Source organism: Sceloporus undulatus, chromosome 1, assembly GCF_019175285.1.
Source record: "Sceloporus undulatus isolate JIND9_A2432 ecotype Alabama chromosome 1, SceUnd_v1.1, whole genome shotgun sequence".
In the NCBI taxonomy this organism is placed as follows: domain Eukaryota; kingdom Metazoa; phylum Chordata; class Lepidosauria; order Squamata; family Phrynosomatidae; genus Sceloporus; species Sceloporus undulatus.
This window is the reverse complement of record NC_056522.1, coordinates 349,721,759-349,743,788: the sequence shown is the minus strand read 5'-3', so window position 1 is coordinate 349,743,788 and position 22,030 is coordinate 349,721,759. Positions and strand designations below refer to the sequence as shown.

General features: G+C 41.8%; 1 protein-coding gene across 2 annotated transcripts; it reads right to left on the bottom strand.

Moving 5' to 3' along the window:
* Positions 1-475: 475 nt before the first annotated feature.
* On the bottom strand, positions 476-10,941 carry GPR65 (G protein-coupled receptor 65). 2 transcript variants are annotated; one of them, XM_042444944.1, is made up of 4 exons: positions 10,845-10,941; positions 7,899-7,949; positions 3,479-3,558; positions 476-2,526 (listed from the first exon to the last, which is right to left on the bottom strand). In XM_042444944.1, the coding sequence occupies exon 4, from the start codon at positions 2,357-2,359 to the stop codon at positions 1,334-1,336; it is 1,026 nt and encodes a 341-aa protein (XP_042300878.1). In that variant the 5' UTR covers positions 2,360-2,526; positions 3,479-3,558; positions 7,899-7,949; positions 10,845-10,941; the 3' UTR covers positions 476-1,333. The 2 variants fall into 2 exon arrangements, with proteins under 2 accessions (XP_042300878.1, XP_042300879.1); XM_042444945.1 differs by lacking the exon at positions 10,845-10,941 and having other exon boundaries at positions 7,899-7,971.
* Positions 10,942-22,030: the final 11,089 nt, after the last annotated feature.

The window sequence follows — 22,030 nt, the reverse complement described above, 5'->3', positions numbered from 1 at the left end:
TCAGGCTATATAGTTGTATTCTGGAAGAGTTTATTCCTTGACGTTTCACCAAAATCTGTAGCTGGCATCTTCAGAGTCAAAACTATTCCAAAACATGGCTACAAAGCCTGAAAACTCCACAATCCCCCCCCCCCCCCAAAAAAAACCCCTATGGATTCCAGCCATAAAGCCTTTGACTTCATGCTCCAGCTTGTCTACATCCTTTTTGAATTGAGATGCCCAGAACTGGACACAATATTCCAGGTGAAACCTGACCAGAGCAGAATAGAATGACACTATTACTTCTACTACTAGTAGAAAATGACCCAGCAAATGAACCTGAGGTTCAGGGGATGGGTGTTGGAATAAAAACTAATGTTGATTTTTGGAGGGAGGAGATAGTAGGCTCTTGGGGCTGCCTGTGGCACACAGAGTGTATATTTCCCATCCTTGAATTAACATGCAGTAAATAACAGTTTGTATGAGCAACCCTCTTTTTTATTATATATAATAAAATTCTAGTCATTTCTAACATTTATACCCTTCTTTTTTGCTAAGATGGATTTTCAAAGAATTTAACAATCAGTAAAATCCATCACAAAGCTTCAGTGTAAAATATTAAGGATACACTGGTGTATGATGGTGTCTTCTGGCCTAGGGCACATGATGCCATAACCAAAGTTTCAGGCTTCTCTACTGAAGGAGAAAGAAGAAAGAGCTGTAGGTAGAGTCAGAGGCTTAAAGATATATCAACACAGAGAAGTAGTCCCTCTGTTAATCTGTAACGTGTCTGGCTCTACTATGAGGCAGAATAAACCAAGCACTGCAGGTGGAAGAGGCTGGGGGGAGGTTAAGTAGCATCCCTCTTTCCTCCTAAGCTTTTCAGGCAATTTCCTTGAGGATTTAGTTGTTACCGTCATATGATCAGCCCTCTAGATATCCTTTTATCCTCTGGTACAGTGGAAAGTGCTGTTTGGTCTACCAATATTGCTTTGATTCAATCAAGGAAGCCATAACCCTGAGTTTGCAAGAGGTGAGGAGGGCTGTTGATCAGACTTCATTAAGGTCTCTCATTCATAGGGTAACCATAAATTGAAGTTGACTTAATGGCAAATAATAACAAACTGGAATAAAATTTCACTGTCAGTTCTGAGCAGTTGGGCAGGTGGTATGGGGAGAAGGCACCATCTTGTCTTGGCCACAAGAAGAAGATGTCTTGGATCAACCTTATCTGCAGACTCTTCTGGCCAGTGGCTAGAAGGAGGTTGTTTTCAATCTTAGAAAAGAAATGGGAGGAATAAGATAATATTCCATTTTCACCAAATTTTACTTTGGCAGTATGTTGTCTGATGGTCTATAAGAATGTTGCTGATTCTGGCACATTATTGGTTTTATACTGTGAACCTCTGGACACAACAAAGTTTTGGGTCTTTTGTACCTCTGGTTGGCTGACAGAAAGGTCACACTTGAACATATTCCAGATATCTGTTCTACCAGTTTCACTCACAAAGCAATAGAGAATTGGGTCAGCTATACAATTTAAACTCGTCAGTGCAGTTGTGATTCTGTAAGGTGTGAACATCACCTTGGCAATGGAACAGTTGTGCCGCTCCATGATGCTCCGCAGAAAAAGAACAACATGGTAGGGAGTGAAACACAAAAAGAAAGTGGCAATGATGCTCAACAGTAAGTGTTTGATTTTCCTCTTGTCACACTCTTGTGTCGCTTGATTATGCTCCACAGCTCGGTATATTTTCTGGTAGCAAAACACCATGATAATCAAAGGGATCATATATCCTACTCCAACCCGGTAAATGTTCAACCAAGCTTGCCATTCCTGTAGAGGGTATGTATCATAGCATAAAGTGTGGTTGGTCTCTTTTGAGTTATCATGTTCTGGAAATATCTCTTCTTGTTTTAAAATCTGAAAGTTTGACATGATTTCAAAACCCCAAACTAAGGCAGAAATAAGCAAGGCAAATCTTCTTGTACGTAAATAATGAAACCTCAGTGGGTGAACTATAGCAAAGTATCTGTCAAGAGAAATGCAGGTGAGAAATCCCGAGCTGGTGTAGTAATTTAAGTATTTGAGAAAAACAGACAACTTGCAAAGGTCTGGGGAAAGTCTCCAGTCATCCCCATTCTGTGCATAGTAAATCCAAAGAGGTAGAGTTAGCGTGTAGAGTAGATCAGCTAAAGATAGACTGAGAAGATAGATGCCTAGCTCATTTTTTTTCTTCACCTGGCAGCAGGAAATGAAAAGGGATGCAAGGTTGGCAGGAATGCTAATGATCATCAAAATGCTGTAGAGAACTGGAAACAAATATTCATCTAGTTCATGATTTATCTCACATATATCGTTATGTGCAGTAGAGTTCATGCTTCCATTAGGAATGCCTGCTTGCAGGTAGGGAGATGTTTGGGGTTTCTTCTTGTTGATACCTCTCTAGTTGGGTTACAAAATGGTGAACCGTAAGTTCTTTCTCATCCAGTTATTACTCTTCATTAAAAAGTAAGGACTCCATTCATCGATTTTGCTTCATTTTGCTGCAGAGGGAAGAAAATAAAAATTAGAAGGCTTATCTTACTATTTTAAGAGAAAAAATGTCATAGGAACACAAAACAAAATGGTAAAGTGTTGGAAACTTCAGGTTCTTTGACATTCCAGTCCCAGTGCTGGTATTACGAGTAAGAAGAATAAGGGAGCTGCCTCAGATGGCAGATTCCATGATGAAGCAGTTGCGCCTCCTTGCAGTTCTTCCTTAGCTAAAGATGGGTTTCCGATATACCCTGTCATCCACTAATTTAGTCTTGTATACCATATGGCTGTGGTGGTGAACCTATGGCATGCATGCCCTTTCTGGCATGTGAAGCTATTTCTGAGGGCATGCAGAGAGATGGGAGGGCAGAGAAAGAGTAGAAACAGGCGGGCACTTTTTCCTTCTCTTCCCCTGTCCTCTTGCGCCTTCAACTGTCTCCAGGGAAGTCCCATCCCAGAAGGCAGAAGTCCCATCCCCTGTAAGTCCCATTCCCCCAGAAGTCCCGGCCCTCCAGCACCATTTAACACCTGGTGTGGGAATGCCTTTGAGTTTGGGCATTCAGTTTGCAAAAGGTTCGCCATCACTGCCATATGGTAAACACCACTATTCTATCAACAGACTGGTGGGGTAAAGATTCAGCTGGAAGTTGACGTCTCACCATGGCATGATGGTGACACCAACTTGTCCTTTGTTCTAGTCAGCAAAGTATCTTGAGCTGCAGATCCCATCCTCCACACATTCTGAAATAAATGTAGAAGCTGGGGCTGGTGTGTTCTCATTTCCAACTTGAATTTGTGGGTTTGAACTTGAAAAGTGATGACAGATGCACATAACAGATCTGGAGTCCTTGTAATATCATAGCAGCCACTGTAGTCTCTAAATGCCAAAATATACTTGTCTGGGAGCAGCTCTTACATACTATCAAAAATTGGAGTGTACATGTAGTTTGAGCGACATACCTTTTGTGTGCCACTAATATGACAGAAATTCCCCAACAGTGGGTTTTCTTCCACACATCTGTGGTTCATAGTCTCTGATTCTGAGAAGAGAGGGAAAGGATGGGTGATAAACAATGGACCAAATCAGTAGCAAAACCTAAAGTGTGTGTGTTTTTAGGATGAAAATTTGTCTGTGGTTTAGTGTCTGATTCTCTATAAAGAGGGAAAGGGTGGGTGGTGAACAAAACAATAAAAAAATGACTTGCAAAACCCAGAAAGTGTAGGGGTAGAATAAAAGAGAATGCCAGGTGTGGGTGTGTAGGAAGAACAGATGGGTTGATAGCAGTTTTTGCAGTGTTTGCAGACTGGAAAGTGCACACTAAATGGGTATTAAAATATTATGTTATATAACCAGTTCTGTTACCCAGTATTAGGGTTGCCAGATCTCAGAGTCTGGCCCCAAGTCTCCTGTTTTCATGGGACATCTGCAGGTGGAAGATGAGTGTGCAAATTCTCCAGTTTTGGTGAGCTCAGCTAGAAGAATAGCAGTGTGCTATACAGCAAGGGTCCATTGCTCCCCCCAGGTACAACATTGACTGGAAAGGAAGGAGGAAAGTAACTAAAGAAATACCTAGACCCCTGGAAAGTCTTTGCAAATTGGAGCTCAGGGCTTTAATCCAGAGAAAAAAGTGGGGATTTACTCTGGATTTTAGTGCAAGTTTTGAATATTTGTGTGTGTGTGTGTGTGTGCATGTGCATGTGTGTGTGTAGACTGTGTTCCATAGCAATGTCAGTGTGGTGTGGGGCTGTGGGCAGGAGATGTTTTTGATGGGTGGGACTGGTTAAGTCTGGCAAGTCTGGTGTGTACCACCCCACTTTATTACTTCATTCTTGGGCAAGGTGATCGAGAGGGCAGTTGCCCTCCAACTCCAAGTTGTCTTGGATGAAGCAGATTATCTGGACCCATATTTCAGAGGCTTATTCCATAACCAAACCCCTTGGGTTTAACACTTAGCATGGTTTAACATGGCTATGCATATTGAACATGTCAAGGTGGTTTAACAAGAAGTGGATTTGCCCTTGGTTTCAGGTGTCTTGCACCAACTATACTTCTCAGAAGTGTGTACTTGGTCAAGGGACTTTGGTTTTTCTTCACTGTGCATGAGTTTGTAAAAATCACAGCAATTTACATTGGCCATTTCTCAGAGGCTTGGTGATATCAATATCACCATTAAAGAACCAAAAACACACAGAAAAGGCACTTTGGAAAGTCACACTTTCTTGGCTTCATAAACAGTGCCTGCATGTCTCTGAAGCCGACTCATATCATCATCATCATCATCATCATCATCATCATCATCATCATCATCATCATCATCATCACCACTGTCAAAACAAGGGAGACTTGTTAGCATTAAAAGCACCAAAAATAAAATAAAATTAAAAAACCTTGTTGCCAGAGGCCTCTGTCCACTCACCACCTCCTCCTCCTCCTCCTCCTCCTCCTCCTTATCCTATTTGGCGCCCACCTTCAGTCCTCCTCCTCCGAGGCTCCTCCTCCTCCTCCTTCTTCTCCTCCTCCCTCCTCCTTCTTCCTCCTCCTCCTTTTCCTCCTCCTCCTCCTCCGAGGCTCCTCCTCCTCCATGCTGTTGCTGGCCCCCAGCCTGGGGCTGAGGAGGCAGAGGAGGTAGGTGGCGTGGCCACACGGGGAGGCAGAGGAGGATAGTGTGGCTGCGTGCAGGAGGTGGAGGGTGGCGCGGTCGCACAGAGGAGGCGCTGCCTCCTCCGCGTGGTCCTCCTCTTCCTCCGCCTCCTCCGCGCGGCTTTGCTGCCCTCTTCCGCTTCATCCACGCAGCCGCGCGGTGGAGGAGAAGAAGGGCAGCGAGGCCCCGCGGCGCAGAGGAGGCAGCAAGGCCCCGCGGTGTGGAGGAGGCCCCGCGGCGCAGTGTGGAGGCTGCAACTGGGGTTGTCCCGGCTTTTGGCGGCACCAGGGCCGGGACTGGGCCCAGTGCCACCAAAATCGGGACAATCCAGGTTGCAGGCGGGTTATGGCAACCCTAAATGTGACCAGCAGGGTTTTGACCCTGTTTCAGATATCACAGAATGGAGCTGCTTATTCCTGCCAGTCTGCTCTGGCCCATAAACACAGAAGTGATGGGTACGCTTCTGCTAATAAGTCATGCAAACAACAAAACAGCCATGCTAATTTAGATCAAAGGTCTTTCTAGTCCAATCTTCTGTTCACACAGTTGTCCATCTTAAAAAGACAGCTTTCCATACATTTTCCCCCTTTCTGTTCCAACAACATGTGCTTCACAAACTTCTGAAGCAGGGAAAAATATTAAACTGATAACAATTCACTAATACCCTCACTGGAGTTTACTTATTACTAAGTCCCAGTTTAACTGGATTCACTTCCTAGTTAGCATTTTTTAGATTTGTAGCTTTAATGTTGAACTCATAATGGATAAGATATGATACTAATTATGATAGAATAGCTGTTAGCCAAACAAATGTCATGAGATACCTTAACATCTGTCAGTAACTCATGAAAGATGCAATCTCCACCTTGGAAATGAGTTTAACCTCAAATCAAGATGGTTTAACTTAACCAGGTTTTTTTGTGCTATTACTTTTGATCCTAGTAAATGCATAGCCTACTTTTGAGTTTTGTTCTCCTAGACCAACATGGCAACTTTCGTTTCTGTAAATATTTCATTGGTTCATTATTTATTTTATTACAGTACATCTTTCAACTAAACAAGTAGTCGTGGCAGCTAGAAATACTGCTTTAAAAAATGAAACAATAAAACCATTACAGTTGTAACTGAAGTGAAACTACAATTCGCATTAAAATCATCACAGAAATCAGTGGACATCACAGTGGTTTAGATTAAGGTCCATTACATGAGATATGCCTTTACACCCTTCTTAAAAGCAATGAGGGTAAGAACAGAACACAGTGTTGAGGAGAGTGCATTCCTCTGTCTGGGAACAATACAAGAGAAAACGTTTCCTGCATGCTAGCCTCCACAAATATAGATATGCTCAAAAGTCCTCTACTCCTGATGTTCTCAAACACTTGTTCAGGTATATATGAAAGGTTTCTATGGTGTGGGGGAGAAAGTCAACACAGTTTTGCATTTTGTGACTATGTGTATCAGTCTTCATTCATGTGGATCATTTTGCCCTTGAAAGCTGCAACATATAAAGGACAGAGGATGACTGAATGCTGAATACTTTTTTTACAGTCGGTCCTTCTTATACACGGATTTTTTATATGCGGATTCAAGTATACACGGTTTGAAAATGTTCAAAAAAAGTATAAATTTCAAATATCAAATCTTGATTTTCCATTTTTTTTATAAGGGACACCATTTTTCTATGTCATTATATTTAATGGGACTTGAGCATACACGGATTTTGTTATACACGGGGGATCTTGGAACCAAACCCCAGCGTATAACAAGGGTCCACTGTACATATATGCAGAATGTTTTTAAAAACAGTGTTTTGTAAAGGCAAAAAAAGAAATATACGTGGAATTTCCAAAGTGAAACATGCCAGAAATCGGAAAAGCTGTACTTCTAACTTGAAAACAAACAAACAAATAACAATACCTTTATTTATTTTTTTAAAAAATACACATTAGATATTAGATGTCCTCCAGTGCATTTCAAAGACATTTACTGGAGCAAGGACATCCAGATTCTGTTTCACAGACTGTGTATAGTTTCTAGATTGCTATGATGTACCCCTTATGCCCACAGTCAATGTCAGTTGCAGTTCTTTGGATTGCTGCTTCTGTACTGGTTAATGGCAATGCCAATGTAGCAATGCTTGCGTGTGTGTGTGTGTGTGTGTGTGTGTGTGTGTAGGGGGATAATTTGTCTAAAGCAGATCCCTGATACTGATGTAGTGTAGACACTGGGGTGGAAGTAAAGTTAAAATCTCTTTGCCATCCCAGTGTGTGTCTATGTAGCCTCCTCACCATTCCTCACCAATCCCAGATGTTGTCACGCATCCCTGTATTAGAGCAACCATAGCTTAGAAAAATTACTTTTTCAGATTGCAAGTCCCAGTCTCCAGGCTAGGTAGGGATTCTGGGAGCTGTCATTTAAAAAGAGGTTGTTTCCCAAATTCTAAGAGGTACCTGTTGTACATCACAGCTTTTCATAGTAGGTTTTCAAAACCACTTGTTTGGACAGGAAGTCAAAGTACGTACAAAGAAAGAAAATCTAGTGTGTAACTGTGTGTCATTATCCCTTAAGATGGAACTTTTTCCTTCATGTTTTGGGGTGATGCTATGAAATAGACTTTCATATTTCACCCTTTTCTGCAATCTACTTCTCTAGTTCAAAAACCTTGGCACATTTTACATAGCACAGATTAACACAAGAGGCACTGCTATCAGTAGTACATTGTAAACACTGGGACTTACCTCACACATCTTCTGATCCTGCATTGTTCTCTCTGCCTTAAGATACCTAACCTTGAGAAAACAATGTGAGTTCATTAGAACCAGTTTTGGGAACAGGAAATTACTGCAAAATTTCTGTTAAAAAAAAAAATTCAAAGAGGAAATAACTTTACAGATGCTTGTAGTGTGGGAAGAAAATCATTGGCTGTCTATTTTAGACTGAAAACCTCATTGTAATCTCGTAGAGATGGGATGTGTATGTTTTAGTAAACCTTTCTCCATCAAAGATGCTATCAAAATGGATTGGGCTGATGTTAAATAGGGGAGAAATTCTCAGACTAAGTTTTGCAATGGAGGGACTATCTTTCTTTCTTTCTTTCTTTCTTTTTTTTAAAAAAATTGTTATGGTGTGATAAATGTTGCCTTGCTGCAGTTCATATTGACAGTCCTGACAAGCTATCTCTTTCAGGAAGTCCAAAAAATGCAGAAAGCTATATTTAGCTTTGTATTTGATTTAATCTGAGCTTTCTCTTTCACACTACACAACTATGGCACGTGTGATAGCATTTTAATGATGTTTGGTTAAGTGAGAGACTACCATTTTCTGGCAGAAAATATTAAATACCTCATGAAACTATAATCTACAAATCCTCCTTGACCACAATCCAGTTTTCTTGTTGTGTGTCTTCAAGTTATTCCAGATCCTAAGTTGCAGTTTTCTTGGCAAGATTTGTTCAGAGGGGTATCTCTTTGCCTTCTGGTACTACACTTAGGGTGAAAAAATGAAATGCACAGATATAGGATGTGGGACACCTGGCTTGACAACAGCACATGTGAAAGGGATCTAGGAGTCCTAGTAGACCACTAGTTGAACATGAGTCAACAGTGTGATGCGGTAGCTAAAAAGGCCAATACGATTCTAGGCTGCATTAATAGAAGTGTCAAGCTTGTTTCTGATGCTCCAGAAAATAGGACTTGGAAGAATGGATTCAAGTTACAGGGAAAGAAACTCAGGAGGAACTTCCTGACAGTAAGAACTGTTTGACAGAGGAACAAAACACTCCTTTGGAGAGTGGTGGAATTTCCTTTCTTCAAGGTCTTTAAACAGAGGCTGGATGGCCATTTGTTGGGGGAGCTTTGATTTCAAGTTCCTGCACGGCAGGGGGTTGGACTGGATGGCCCTTGAGGTTTCTTTCATGCTCTATGACTCTATGGACTTTTGTACACGGGGAAAATTGGAAGGTTAAACTGGTCACAATGCAGGGTCATCCAGGCCATTAGGGACAATTTTCCAATTGCTTTTCAGATGGTGCTGTGCATAAACTGGTCAAAATCCAGACAGAAAGTGAGGTGAATTGGGGAATAAGCATTTTAGCAAAAATGCCATGTTTTCATGTCCATTTCATTCATGAATTTGCTCTCCTCACATAATTGCAGCCATCTGAAAACCATGTCCCGGATTCTCCCTGTTCCCAAATTTCCCCGGGGTGCCTTGCTGTGCCAAGGAAAGGGAGTCAGTCTTGTTCTTAAAGGGACACACACACACACACACCCATCTTTCCCTCGTGCGGCTGCTCTCCTCTTCCTGCAGCAAAGAACAGCTGAAGGGACAGCAAAAGAGAGGACTTTTTGGAATTCCTCCTGTACAGGAGGGAGAAATGGAGGGTATGTCCTGTAAAAGGAGGGCATCTGGGAGTTTCAGCCCTCCCTGCAACCAGGCAGGTTTTGTGGACCAGCCCCGTCCTTTTTCTCTGTAGTGTATTTGTCTGTGGTTTTAAGGGAATTTGCAAAGAGAAACCTCAGCCTTCCTTCTTCTGAAACAGCTTCTGGGGCAAAGAGGATTTTCCTCCCAGTTTCCTTTCTCTCTCTGGAGCATGTCTGTATGCACTTGTGAAAATGACAGTTTGGCGCATGAGCAAAAAAGTTATTTCCAAACTAGTAATGGGATTTGTCCTCGTCCGTCTGAAACTCAAATTTGCTTTCAACTCACTTTCTTGCTTAAGTAATGTGCTTTTAACCCCTTGTTGTGCTCTGTGTATGATAAGCATTAGCTAATTTGCTTGCTTTTCCAGGATGCCAACACTTTAACCATTTTTGGGACGGAAGCACATAGGTCCATGTGTGAAAAAGTCCAAAGATTCCTTGAGGCTGAGAGACTGTGACTTTGCCCAAAATCACCCAGTGGGTTTCTATGGCTGAACAGAGATTTGAACTTTGTTTTCCAGATGCTCACACTACTTTACCATGTTGGCTCTCTTAATTCCAGTGAAATAAATGGTCTTAGTTGCATCCTGTTCCATGCTGAGCAGTGGGCTTTCCCTTTGTAAGAAAATATATTATTTTAAAAGTCAGACAAGTCTGTATAATTTGTGGTTTGGGGTGGGATTGATTCAGTTCTGTTTCACACAAACTTCCCCTGACCTTTTTATATTGTATGAAAGAAGAAGCTTTCTCTGCTGCCTTTTCCACCATTTCCGGGCATCTGGTTTCATAACTGAAAAATGACACGCTAGATTTCAAAAAAAATTCAGAGTGGTTTGTCCAAGACATTTTGCTGTCTGAGGCACAGCAACAATGGGCACCCTGCATTCCCAAAGTCAAGGTAGAGTATCCAATCCCCGTCAATTTATTCTGGCACCTGAGGCCAAACAAACAAACTTACATGTGCTTCTCCCCATTCCTGGTTCTAAAAATGTAATTGTAATGATTTAAATAATTTGCAATGTGCTGCTCTTCCATATTTGCTCCCTCAGCCTAATGCCAGGCATGAACCTGAGTGAATCAAAATAGCATGTCGATAGCTGTTATATTGCATCCGCACTGCAGAAATAACACAGGTTGATTCTGCTTTAACTGCTACGGCTCAATGCTGTAGAATTCTTGGAACTGTAGTTTGTTCAGGCACAGAACTTAAAAGATAAAACTTAATTAAATTATGAATAAAATTAAAAGCAACTTAAAACATACCTGCAGAAAACTGCAATAACAACAACTAAAGATGATATGAATCTTGCTAAAAGCTCTGTACCTAAAACCAGTTCTCAGCGGCGTGCCAAACAAAAAAGTTGTTGCTTGCTTCCAGAAGGGCACTGTGGGTGATACTTTGGGTGTAGTCACACTGCAGAATTCAAACAGTTTGACACCACTTCAACTGCCATGACTCTATCCTACAGAATCCTGGGATTTGTAGTTTGGTGAGGTATTCAGCAACCTAGTGTTCAACTTGTGTGCAGAAAATACCATAAGATCAGCAGGTTTAGACTCAGAAGGAGGATGTGTTAAGATAGGAGGAAGAAACATCAACAGTCTTAGATATGCAGACAACACCATATCACCAGCAGAAAACATCACAGACTTGGCATGATTGCTAAGGAAAGTCAAAGAAGAAAGGGCAAAGGCAGGCTTAATGCTGAACATAAAGAAAACAAAAGCGCTTTACAGAGCGCCCAAAAAGGGCGCTTTGTCGGTGCCCGTGTTTGCTGCACCAGGGAACCACAGCGGACAAACTGCGCGGTTCCCCGGCGCAGCAAAAAGAACCCGCAAAAAGCTGGGGAACCTATCACCAGTACTTCCGTTTTCTCTGGATTCAGTCTGAGTTTGTTTTCCCTCATCCAGCCCATTACCGACTCCAGGCAGGCATTCAGAGGAGAGATGCATCTCACCCGAGTGGGAGATTTAGCCATGGGTTCCCAAATGCTTTACCATGGGTACTATGACTTGGGCTGCATCTATACTGCAGAAATAAAGCATTAACTGCCATGACTCAATGCTATGGAAATCTGGGATTTGTAGTTTTGTAAGACATTTTGCCGTCTCTGTCAGAAAGCTCTGGTGCAACAACAAACTACAAATCCCATTATTCCATAAAATGGAGCCATGACAGTCTAAACTGTGCCATGCTGCATTGATTCTGATTCTGATTGAGTCAGCAGCCTTTGTGGTATGGTCCCTGTTATGTCAGCAGCAGAAAAACATTTGGGGCCAACATGTGTACACTGTATCCATGGACTCTTTATACCAAGCATCCATAGCTTAAAATATTCAAAAAAAGATAAATTCCAAAACAGCAAACCTTGATTTTGCCATTTTATATAAGGGTCACCATTTTACTATCCATTGTATTTAATGGTACTTGAACATCCACTGATTTCAGTATTCACGGAGAGTCCTGGAACCAAACTCCAGTGGATACCAAGGGCCCATTATATTTAGCATGAGTATATTACAAGAACTGAGCAAACCATTTACAACCTGGACTTCAGCATGTTTATTAGGAAACATGTGACTTTTATATCATTGGGACTTTTTTCTGTGTAGGATGACTGCAGCTTGGTCCTACAGGGATTTAGTAAATAGGGCTTTTTTCTAAGTAGATAAGCAGCAGATTGCTGGTTAATAGTCCAATTTTATGTTGTTGTTAACTACCGTCCAGTTGACTTCAACTTATGGTGACCCCAGGAATGTGAGAGCTTCAAGTCACCCTGTCCTCCACAGCCCTGTTCAGTCTAGGTCTTGCAGACTCAAAGTCATGGCTTGTTTGGTTGTTGTTGTTGTTGTTGTTATTATTATTATTATTATTATTATTATTATTATTATTATTATGCTTTATTTATATAGTGCTGTAGATTTACACAGTACTGTACATACAAACGATAAAATAGATGAAGTAAACCTGTCTATGGCGTACAATCTAAGAAATAATAGCATAATACATATAAATAATACATAACAATACAGGAAAGGGTTCAATAAAGTAAAGCAGGCAACAAATTAAAAACGTCAAATAACAAATAATAGTCACGCAATGCCTGGGAACTCTTCTGCTTGAGTCTATCCATCCTCTTCCTACTTCCTTCTACCATACCAAATATTATTGTTGGTTTTTTTTTGGTGAGTCATGCTTTCTCATGGTATGTCCAAAGTATGACAGTCTCTATGACTAGTTTAGTCATCATGTCTTCTAGGGAGAGTTTAGGCTTGATTTGTTCTAAGATGCATTTATTTGTCTTTTTAGCGGTCCACAATATCCACAAAATTCTTCTTTGGTACCACATTTCAAATGAGTTGTTTCTCTTCCTCCTATCTACTTTCTTCCCTGTCAAGCTTTCATAACCATACATAGGAATTGGAAAAACGATAGCATGGACAATCCTAACTTGACAATTCAGTGATATATGTGGGCTAGACAAGGTAACTGTTACATGGATTTGTAATTGCTTGACTGGCTGAACCCAAAGGGTGCTCAACAATGGCTCCTTTTCATCCTGGAGAGGAGTGACCAGTAGGGTCACACAGGGGTCCTAGGGCCAGTGCTATTCAACATCTTTATCAATGACTTGGAGGACAAAATTGGGGGCATACTCATCAAATTTGATGACACCAAATTAGGAGTAGTAGCTAATACCCCAGAAGACAACATCAAAATTCAAAACTACCTGAATAGGCTAGAAAGCTGGTCCAGAACTAACTAAAAGAACGTCAACAAGGAAAAATGTAAGGTACTGCACTTAGGGTGGAAAAATGAAATGCACAGAGATAGGATGGGGGACACCTGGCTGAACGAGACTATGTGTGAAAGGGATCTAGGAGTCCAAGTAGACCACAATTTGAACATGAATCAACAGTGCGATGTAGCAGCTAAAAAGGCCAATGCAATTTTAGTCTGTATCAATAAAAGTATAGTGTCTAGATCAAGAGAAGTAATATGTATTCTGCTTTGGTCAGGACCCCACTTGTAATATTGTGTCCAGTTGTGGGCACCACAATTAAAAAAGGACATTGAAAAACTGGAGCGTGTCCAAAGGAGGGTGACTAAAATGGTGAAAGGTCTGGAAACCATTTCCTATGAGGAACGACTTAGGGAGCTGGGGATGTTTAGCCTGGAGAAGAGAAGGTTAAGAGGTGATATGATAGCCCTGTTTAAATATCTGAAGGGATGTCGTACTGAGGCAGGAACAAGCGTGTTTTCTGCTGCTCCAGAGAATAGGACCCGGAACAATGGATGCAAGCTACAGGAAAAGAGATTCCACCTCAACATTAGGAGGATCTTCCTGACAGTAAGGGCTGTTCGACAGTGGAACAAACTCCCTCAGAGAGTAGTGGAGTCTCCTTCCTTGGAGGTCTTCAAACAGAGGCTGGATGGCCATCTGTCAGGGATGCTTCTATTGGGAGTTCCTGCATGGCAGGCGGTTGTACTGGATGGCCCTTGTGGTCTCTTCCAACTCTACAATTCTATGATTTTATGATTCTATGGCCTGATACAGACAGACCAAAATAAAGCTGCTTCGAGTCACTTTGCAAGTATGCTGTTTCAATGATGCATGCGTCCTAAGAGTCCAGAAGCCGCACCAAAGCTGCGCTCCAGTCCTAAGGACTGGAGTGCAGCTTTGGTGCAGCGTCCAGACTCTTAGGACACATGCATCATTGAAACACCATACCTCCAAAGTGACCTGAAGCAGCTTTATTTTGTCTGTCTGTATAGGGCCTATGATTCTGTCTTTACACTTCAAGATCTTGTTTAATTCCCTCAAAGCTGCTCTTCCAATTCCAATTCCTTCCAAATGCCAATATTGTAGCCACAACATAGTGAGTTCAGTTCTGCAGGGCTCCAGGTTGACTCAGCCTTCCATCTTTTCATAGGTCAATAAAATGAGTACGCAGCTTGTTGGAGGCAATTGGCTTACACATTGTAAACCACTTAGAATGCTAAGTTCACTATAAAGCAGTATAGAAATGTAAAGTGCTATTGCTATTGCTATTGCAGGAAAGCATGGGATGAGCCCATGCTTTCCTGGCCTCGGTGCTCACCAGGGTTGGTCCTTGGGTTGACGCGAAATGGGCAGGTGTTCACACACCCATCCCTGCACCAACCCTGGACTTGGGATCAGCGCACCACTCCTTATCTTTTTGGTGGTTAATTCAACTGAGAAGCCCTTCAGTCTGATATGGAAATGAGGTACCTGGCTGCACCCATGTGGCCTGGTGCTCCGTTTCCACATAGATGTGGCAACTGGGGGCTTGTCGGTTGATTTGACCACCAGAAACGTAAGGAGTGGGAGGGGAGGAGGGTGTCCAGATCTTGGTTTTGCCATGTCATTTCCTAGAAAATCAGTGGAAAACCATGGCTAAATTACCATGGCTCTTTATCCCAGGGTCAGGCCAGATCCTCTGGATCTGCATATGAATTGGCAGAATAAAGCCTAATTCTGCCTTGAGGGTTTTGGGCTGTGCTGTCTGTACTAGATGACACAAGGCTGGGTAAAACCAGAGGCATTTGGCCTGTGCAGACAACCCCTTAGTCTTCTTTTGACTTTTATGAATAAATCTTTATATGGAATCAAGTTTCACTGTGTTTAGCCAGGTTTACTCCTTGGAAAGGGTGGAAATAATATTAAAATACTTGTAAAATGGTTTTAAAAAAGAGTTTCTCAATTGTTAGGAGTCTATGGCAAGGAGAATCCAAGACTGGTGGGGATTTTTGTAGTTTGGGGCTTATTCAATTCAAAATTCATACATTTTTGTTGTTGTTTTTTGCTCAGTAAACAGTGGTTTTTTTTTAATAAGGAGCAGCATTTTTTTTCCTGTGCAAAAAATTAAAAATAAATCCCCATGCAAATTTTGTACTGAAAATAAGCCCTGAACATGAATAGACTCTGAAAACTGTGTGGGTTTGAAAAATGTTCCTGCTAAAATTATTTGTTGTTGATTTTGAGAACAAAATTACCAAGAATTACATCTCTAATCTTTGAGAAGGGCTGAAAGGATTGACAGTAAAGAATGAAGTTGCTAGACCTTTGTTCTAGCTCTTCCTATGTGAAAAAGAAAAGAAAAATACTTTCCAGGTAATTTTACAAGATGTTGTTGTTGTTGTTGTTATTTTATTATTATTATTACAAGCTGTTTCTTATACAAAATCTAGGTTCCAGGCGTTACTAAAAACAGGAAGCAAATGTGTATTTCATCACTTAGGTGTTTCTTGTGCATTGCTATCAACTGCAAGATACAAAGTACAAACAATTGGTTGTATAGGATTAGAAGCAATTTTCTGTCAAGTCTGACAAAGTCAATATTAGACTTCAGGCAAACCCACTGACACTTTTGACTGGTAAGAGTGGATGCCTTGATTTGTACATTAAGTGATTCCTTTCCTTAACCTAACAGTGCATAACCAGACCATAAAAATGTCTGATATTCAAAATAAACACCACTTCACGGAATCCCTACCTTGCAACAACAGAAACTTCTATCTGGGTGAGGTTTAAGATACTGGAACAGAGCCTAAATAAAGTTGGCAAGTTTAGAAAGACAGAATATTGACAATTCCATAGAGTTTTAGGCCAGCGCTTAGGAGACGTCAAAGGGAATCCCATGCACATGAGTTAGAGCTCCTCAATAAAAAGGCAAAGTTTGTGCATTAAGTAGTGGAATCTGTAGAAAACTCTTGGGCAGTGATTCCCAAACTCTGATCTTCCAAGTATTTTTGACTTCAGCTTCCAGAAGCCTCAACCATCTTGGCCAGTAGTCTGGGATTCTGGGAGCTGAAGTCCAAAATGCCTGGAAGGCCAGAGATGGTAATCACTACTCTTGGGCAAAGATGGGAAATGTCTATTATTCCAAATGTTCCTGGACTGCAATTCCCATGAATCATTGGTTGCAATATTTAGATAACTGCAAATCATTTGATACAATCCAGATTACTGTCAGAAGCACAATAACAATAAAACATGTATGCAGAACACTTTTGCGTAAATAAATCAATTCCAGGATTTAAACAACTGCTAGACATTGTAAGCAACCATTTCCAATTTAATCCAATGTACATGGAAGCCAGCATGGTGTAGTGTTTTGGGAGTTGGACTACAACTCTAGAGACCGTGGTTGGAATCCCTGCTTGGCCATGGAAACCCCCTGGGTGACCTTGGGCAAGTCACAGTCTCTCAGCCTCAGAGGAAGGCAATGACAAACTTCTTCTGAACAAGTCTTGCCAAGAAAACCCCATGATAGGTTCGCCTTGGGGTCTCCATAAGTCGGAAAGGACTTTAAGGCACACAACAACAACAGCAGCAACAAACATGAAGCAGTGCTGTACACACATATTATGTATACTGTATTTGTGTTCTCTCTCCATGAACAGTATGCGGGTCTGCATGCATGATAAATACGTGTGTGTCCAATGTGCTTATCTGGATGATATTCATGTGTAAAATTATCTTTCCATCCATGAATAAATATGTATGGTGTAACTAGATGAGTTATCCTTTCCTTGTCCAGCAATGCAGCAGGGGAAGCTTTTTTTGTTTATTGTTATTGTTGCTGTGAGTTGTCATTTCTGACTTATGACAAACCTAAATAAAATCTATCATGGGATTTTCTTGGCAAAATTAATTCAGATGGGTTTTTCCATTGCATTCTTCTGAAATCAAGAGTGTTACCAAGGGTTAAGCCAGTGGATTTCTGTCTCCAAAGAGGGATTCAAATCCTGGTCGTCCAGACTCCTAGTCCAACACTAAATCCACTATACTATGCTGGTTTTACAGGGGAAATTAGATATCCTTAAACTAGCTGAGTTGGTTTTGTTCTGGTGGCTTGTGCTGCCTTCAAGCCATTTCGGATTTATGCCAACCCTAAGGTGAAACTATTATGGAGTTTTCTTGGCAAATTTCATCAGGGTGGGAGGGTTGCTATTGCCAGCCTGCGTCTGAGAGTGTGCCTTGTTTTTCCTCTGGAAGTCCTCCCCCGAGAAGTCCTGCCCCTGGAAGGCAGAAGTCCCACCCCCAGAAGATGGAAGTCCCAGCCTTGGAAGTCCCGCCCCATGTAAGAACCCCCCCCCCCCCTCCAGCACCAGGTTACACCCAGTTTAGAGATGCCACTGAATTTGGGCACTTGGTCTCTAAAAGGTTTGCCATCACTGGTCTAGGCTGTTTGAACCTCTGTATCTTCCCATATGAGCCTTTTCACACTATAAGGTCTTTGGGTGAGGTGCTTCTTTCCTCCCTTCCTCATAGGCACATTTAGTGGGAATGCAAGAGAAGACCTCCATGGCTGTTTTCGGGCTCTGGAAATCCCTTTCTATAAAGCTACACTGGCTCTCTCCTTGCTGTCTTTTAGTTGACTGATAAAATTTTTATATTTTTCTGAAGGCTTTGGAGAACTGATTGTTTTACACAAAAAAGGGCTTTTCTTTGTGTGCTGTACTAATAGTTTTTGCCCTTACATCGATATTTTGAATGGTTTTAATTCATTCTATTGACAGATTAATACTATTTGATGCATACATTTTTTATGTTTTCACCTGCATGGGTTTTTACATGCATTTCTTTTTATCTTGTCAGCCATCTTAGGTCCTATCTTTTGAGGAAAAATGGGATATAAATAAAGTATCAGAACAGAATTGACAGGTTATTGTATTAACATAAATATGTTTAAGGAAATGTTTAACTGGCCACAATGCTTTAGTAATTTCATTGGAAGTGGAATTTCCTGCTGTTACCACTACCGTCATCACTCTGGAAGTGTAGATCAATATAATTGCTGGATGGGACACAAACCATAATGCTAAGAGAAATGTGCAAAACTCACACATCAGCAAGTGTTGTTAGATTTATCACCCTGTGACATTTCAGACACAGTAGTCTGAAATACCACTTTTCAAGTGATACTCGTCTATCGACTGATGCACACATTACAAGATTTTTATAGTTATTGCATGACTCATACCTGTGTGCAATCCCAATTATTTACACTACATATTTTGAAGCTGAATGAAACCTAGCTGACTGTAGACATCTATAATTTAAAACCAGATCCAGTGGGAGGAAGGATTGCCTAAATTCTCTTTCCCTCAAATTACCCCATGACATCACTTCTCAAATATTATTACTCTGGGGTGGTAAATAACCCACTATAGTTCAAACATGCAATAGATGGCATGTACTTCAATTAAGAGAAGCATTCCATGAAGGCTGCACACTACTAAACATTTCCCATATTAAAATCAGACATGCCTGTGTATATACATTACCTCTGTTCTCACACCAAGGATGAGAACTATTTGCCCGCGGTTACTAATTGCTGGAAGCCATATTTCACCTGTTGTGAGTCTATACAATTGTGCAGCCTTCAGGGAATCCTGATGTGGCTTTCCCATAGGCAAGGTCTAACACAGTGATGTTTATCACACTATGCTCTTAAAGAGCTACTATTCCAGAGTGATTCTCAAACAGTGGGGTAGGTCCCCGGGGGGGGGGCATGAGAGTTGCTCAAAGTGTGTCTTTGGTCCCCCCTCCTCCTCTTTCCAAACTTGTTCCGTCCTGGAAGGGAAGAGAAAGGCAAGGAGGGCACTTTGAGCCTCTACCTTAAGGGAGGGGAGAGCTATTTCCATATCAAATGTTAAACACGAATGTCTGAACAAAAATACAAACACTAAACAAAAAATGTTTTTATTCATACACTATGGAGATCATTGCGGCTTTTTAAACTGCCAAAACAGCAGCAATTCTTATCACATTACCACGCAACTGTGAATTGATAACAGATTGCCCGTAGCCGTAAATCTTATTGCACTACTGTTCCATTTACTTGTCAGCTACCTGAGCTTAATCAGTAGACAAGTCTTGCTTTTGACGGTGAAGTGTGTGCAGTGAAAGCCCTTTAAATCCTGTTTCTACTGCCTCAGATGTAATGGTCACTTCGCCAGCACTAGGAAGTCTTGCTTTCAATGGGAATCATGTACATGTGTGTGTGTGTGTCCATGTGGTGAAAGCCCTTTAAATCCCCTTTCTCCTGCCCAGAAGAAATTATTGCCTCCTCAACAGTAATGTCTTGCGTTCATTAGGAATGGGAAGGGGTACAGTGAAACCAGTTTAAATTCCCTTCTCTCTGAATTACCCTGGCACATACTTTTTCTTGTTCTGCAGTGGCTCCGTTACTTCCTGGAGGGGTGAACTCAGAAGGTGGTACTGGGGTACTCCTGTTCGACCCCCTGGCCATTGACCTGTGGGGTCCCTCAAGGTTCTGTGTTGTCCCCTATGCTGTTTAACATATACATGAAACCGCTGGGAGAGGTTGTCCAGAGTTTTGGGGTGCGATGTCATCAATATGCAGATGACACTCAACTCTACTACTCCTTCCCACCTCAATCGAAGGAGGCAGTCCTGGTTCTAAACCAGTGCCTTTCTTCAGTAATGGACTGGATGAGGGCAAACAAGTTGAAACTTAATCCAGACAATAATAATAATAATAATAATAATATTTATTTGTATACCGCCCTATGGGAAACCAATCCGGGCGGTTGACAACAGTAAAATATAAAATATAACAATTAAAAACACTTTATCCCTCCCCCCTTAAGACAGTATTAATAATAATAAGACAGAGGTGCTCCTGGTCAGTCGGAAGGCAGATCAGGGAATAGGGATCCAGCCTGTGTTAGATGGAGTCACCCTCCCCCTGAAGACACAGGTTCACAGTTTGGGGGTAATCTTGGACTCAGCTTTAAACTTGGAGGCCCAGGTCTCTGCTGTGACCAGGAGTGCTTTCGCACATTTAAAACTTGTCCGCCAATTGCACCTGTTCCTTGAGAAGCCAGATCTGGCCACGGTGGTACATGCCTTGGTTACATCCCGTTTGGACTACTGTAATGGGCTCTACATGGGGCTGCCTTTGAAAAGTGTTCAGAAAATTCAACTGGTTCAAAGAGCTGCTGCCAGGCTGTTAACAGGTGCCGATTACAGATCCCATACAACTCCCCTGTTGAAACAGCTTCATTGGCTGCCAGTTCGTTCCCGGGCACAATTCAAGGTACTGGTTATATCCTACAAAGCCCTACATGGCTCAGGTCCACATTATTTGGCAGACCGTTTCTCCTGGTATGAACCTGCTCAGACTCCGAGATCCTCTGGAGAAGCCCTTCTCTCCATCCCAACACCTTCACAAACACGTTTGGTGGGGACACGAGAGAGGGCCTTCTCAGTGGCTGCCCCTAGACTCTGGAACTCCCTGCCCAGGGAGATGAGAACGGCTCCCTCCTTGATGGCTTTCCGACGGCAGGTGAAGACCTACCTGTTCAAAGAGGCATTTAAGGAATCACTATAAGAACAGGCAGGAATGTTGGACTAGTTTAATCATTCTGTTTAATGCATGTCATTTATCTTTTTATTTTTAAAATGTTTTAATTGTACTTTTTGTTTGTTTGTTTTTTAATTGCTGTGAAGCCGCTCTGAGTCCCAGTCCTGGGAAAAGAGCGGGATATAAATAAATAAATAAATACTTCAATAACGGGTTAACTGTGGGATTCACAGCTATTCACAGGATTTTCCCATTCATTAAAAGCAGCGGCAGAAGCATGGATTGACTACAGGATACTTATTACCTGGCCACAATGTGGTACTGTAAAATAAAATCCATGGATTACAATGTCAATCCCACTTCTATCCCTCCCTTCTGGTAGTCAAGGCCTGCTGTCTCAGCCCAGGGTTTCCTCTGCCCCATCCTGGATTCGCCCCTTTTCACTTGCTGCCCCTCACTCCTGGAACCTTCTTCCCCCAAAAGCAAGAGCCATCACTTCTTTAACCAGCTTCAAAACGGAGTTGAAAACCATCCTGTTCAGAGAAGCCTTCCCAGGCATTGCATAATTGTCGCTTGCTATTTGATGTTCTTTTGATGCCTGTTTATCAAACTATTTCCTGTATTGCTATGTACTGTATATGTATTATCCTACTTGAGAGTATGTATTTTCCCTGGAAGAAGATTAACCATTCATTATGAAGCCAAGCCCTCCTTCCAGTCTATCTGCCTTCGTCCAGGCCTTGGAGCTAGAGAGGAACTGCTGGACCTCATCCCCTTTCCCTCCACCACTCCCTTCTCCTTTTGTATCATGTCTTTTTAGATTGTAAGCCTAAGGGCAGGGAACCGTCTAACTAAAAAGATTGCATGTACAGCACTGTGTAAATTTACAGCGCTTCATAAATAAAGGTTAATAATAAAAATAATAATAAGAACTGTGTGATAATCTCCTCTATCAAGAGGGGAGAGGGGGATGGTGTCCCCATGTAGATGTAAAGGGGGTCACAAGGACAAAGAAATTGAGAACCACTGGTCTAGCATAGCCCTTAGGACCTGCATTGACCCATCCCAGCCTACTGTACTTCCACTTC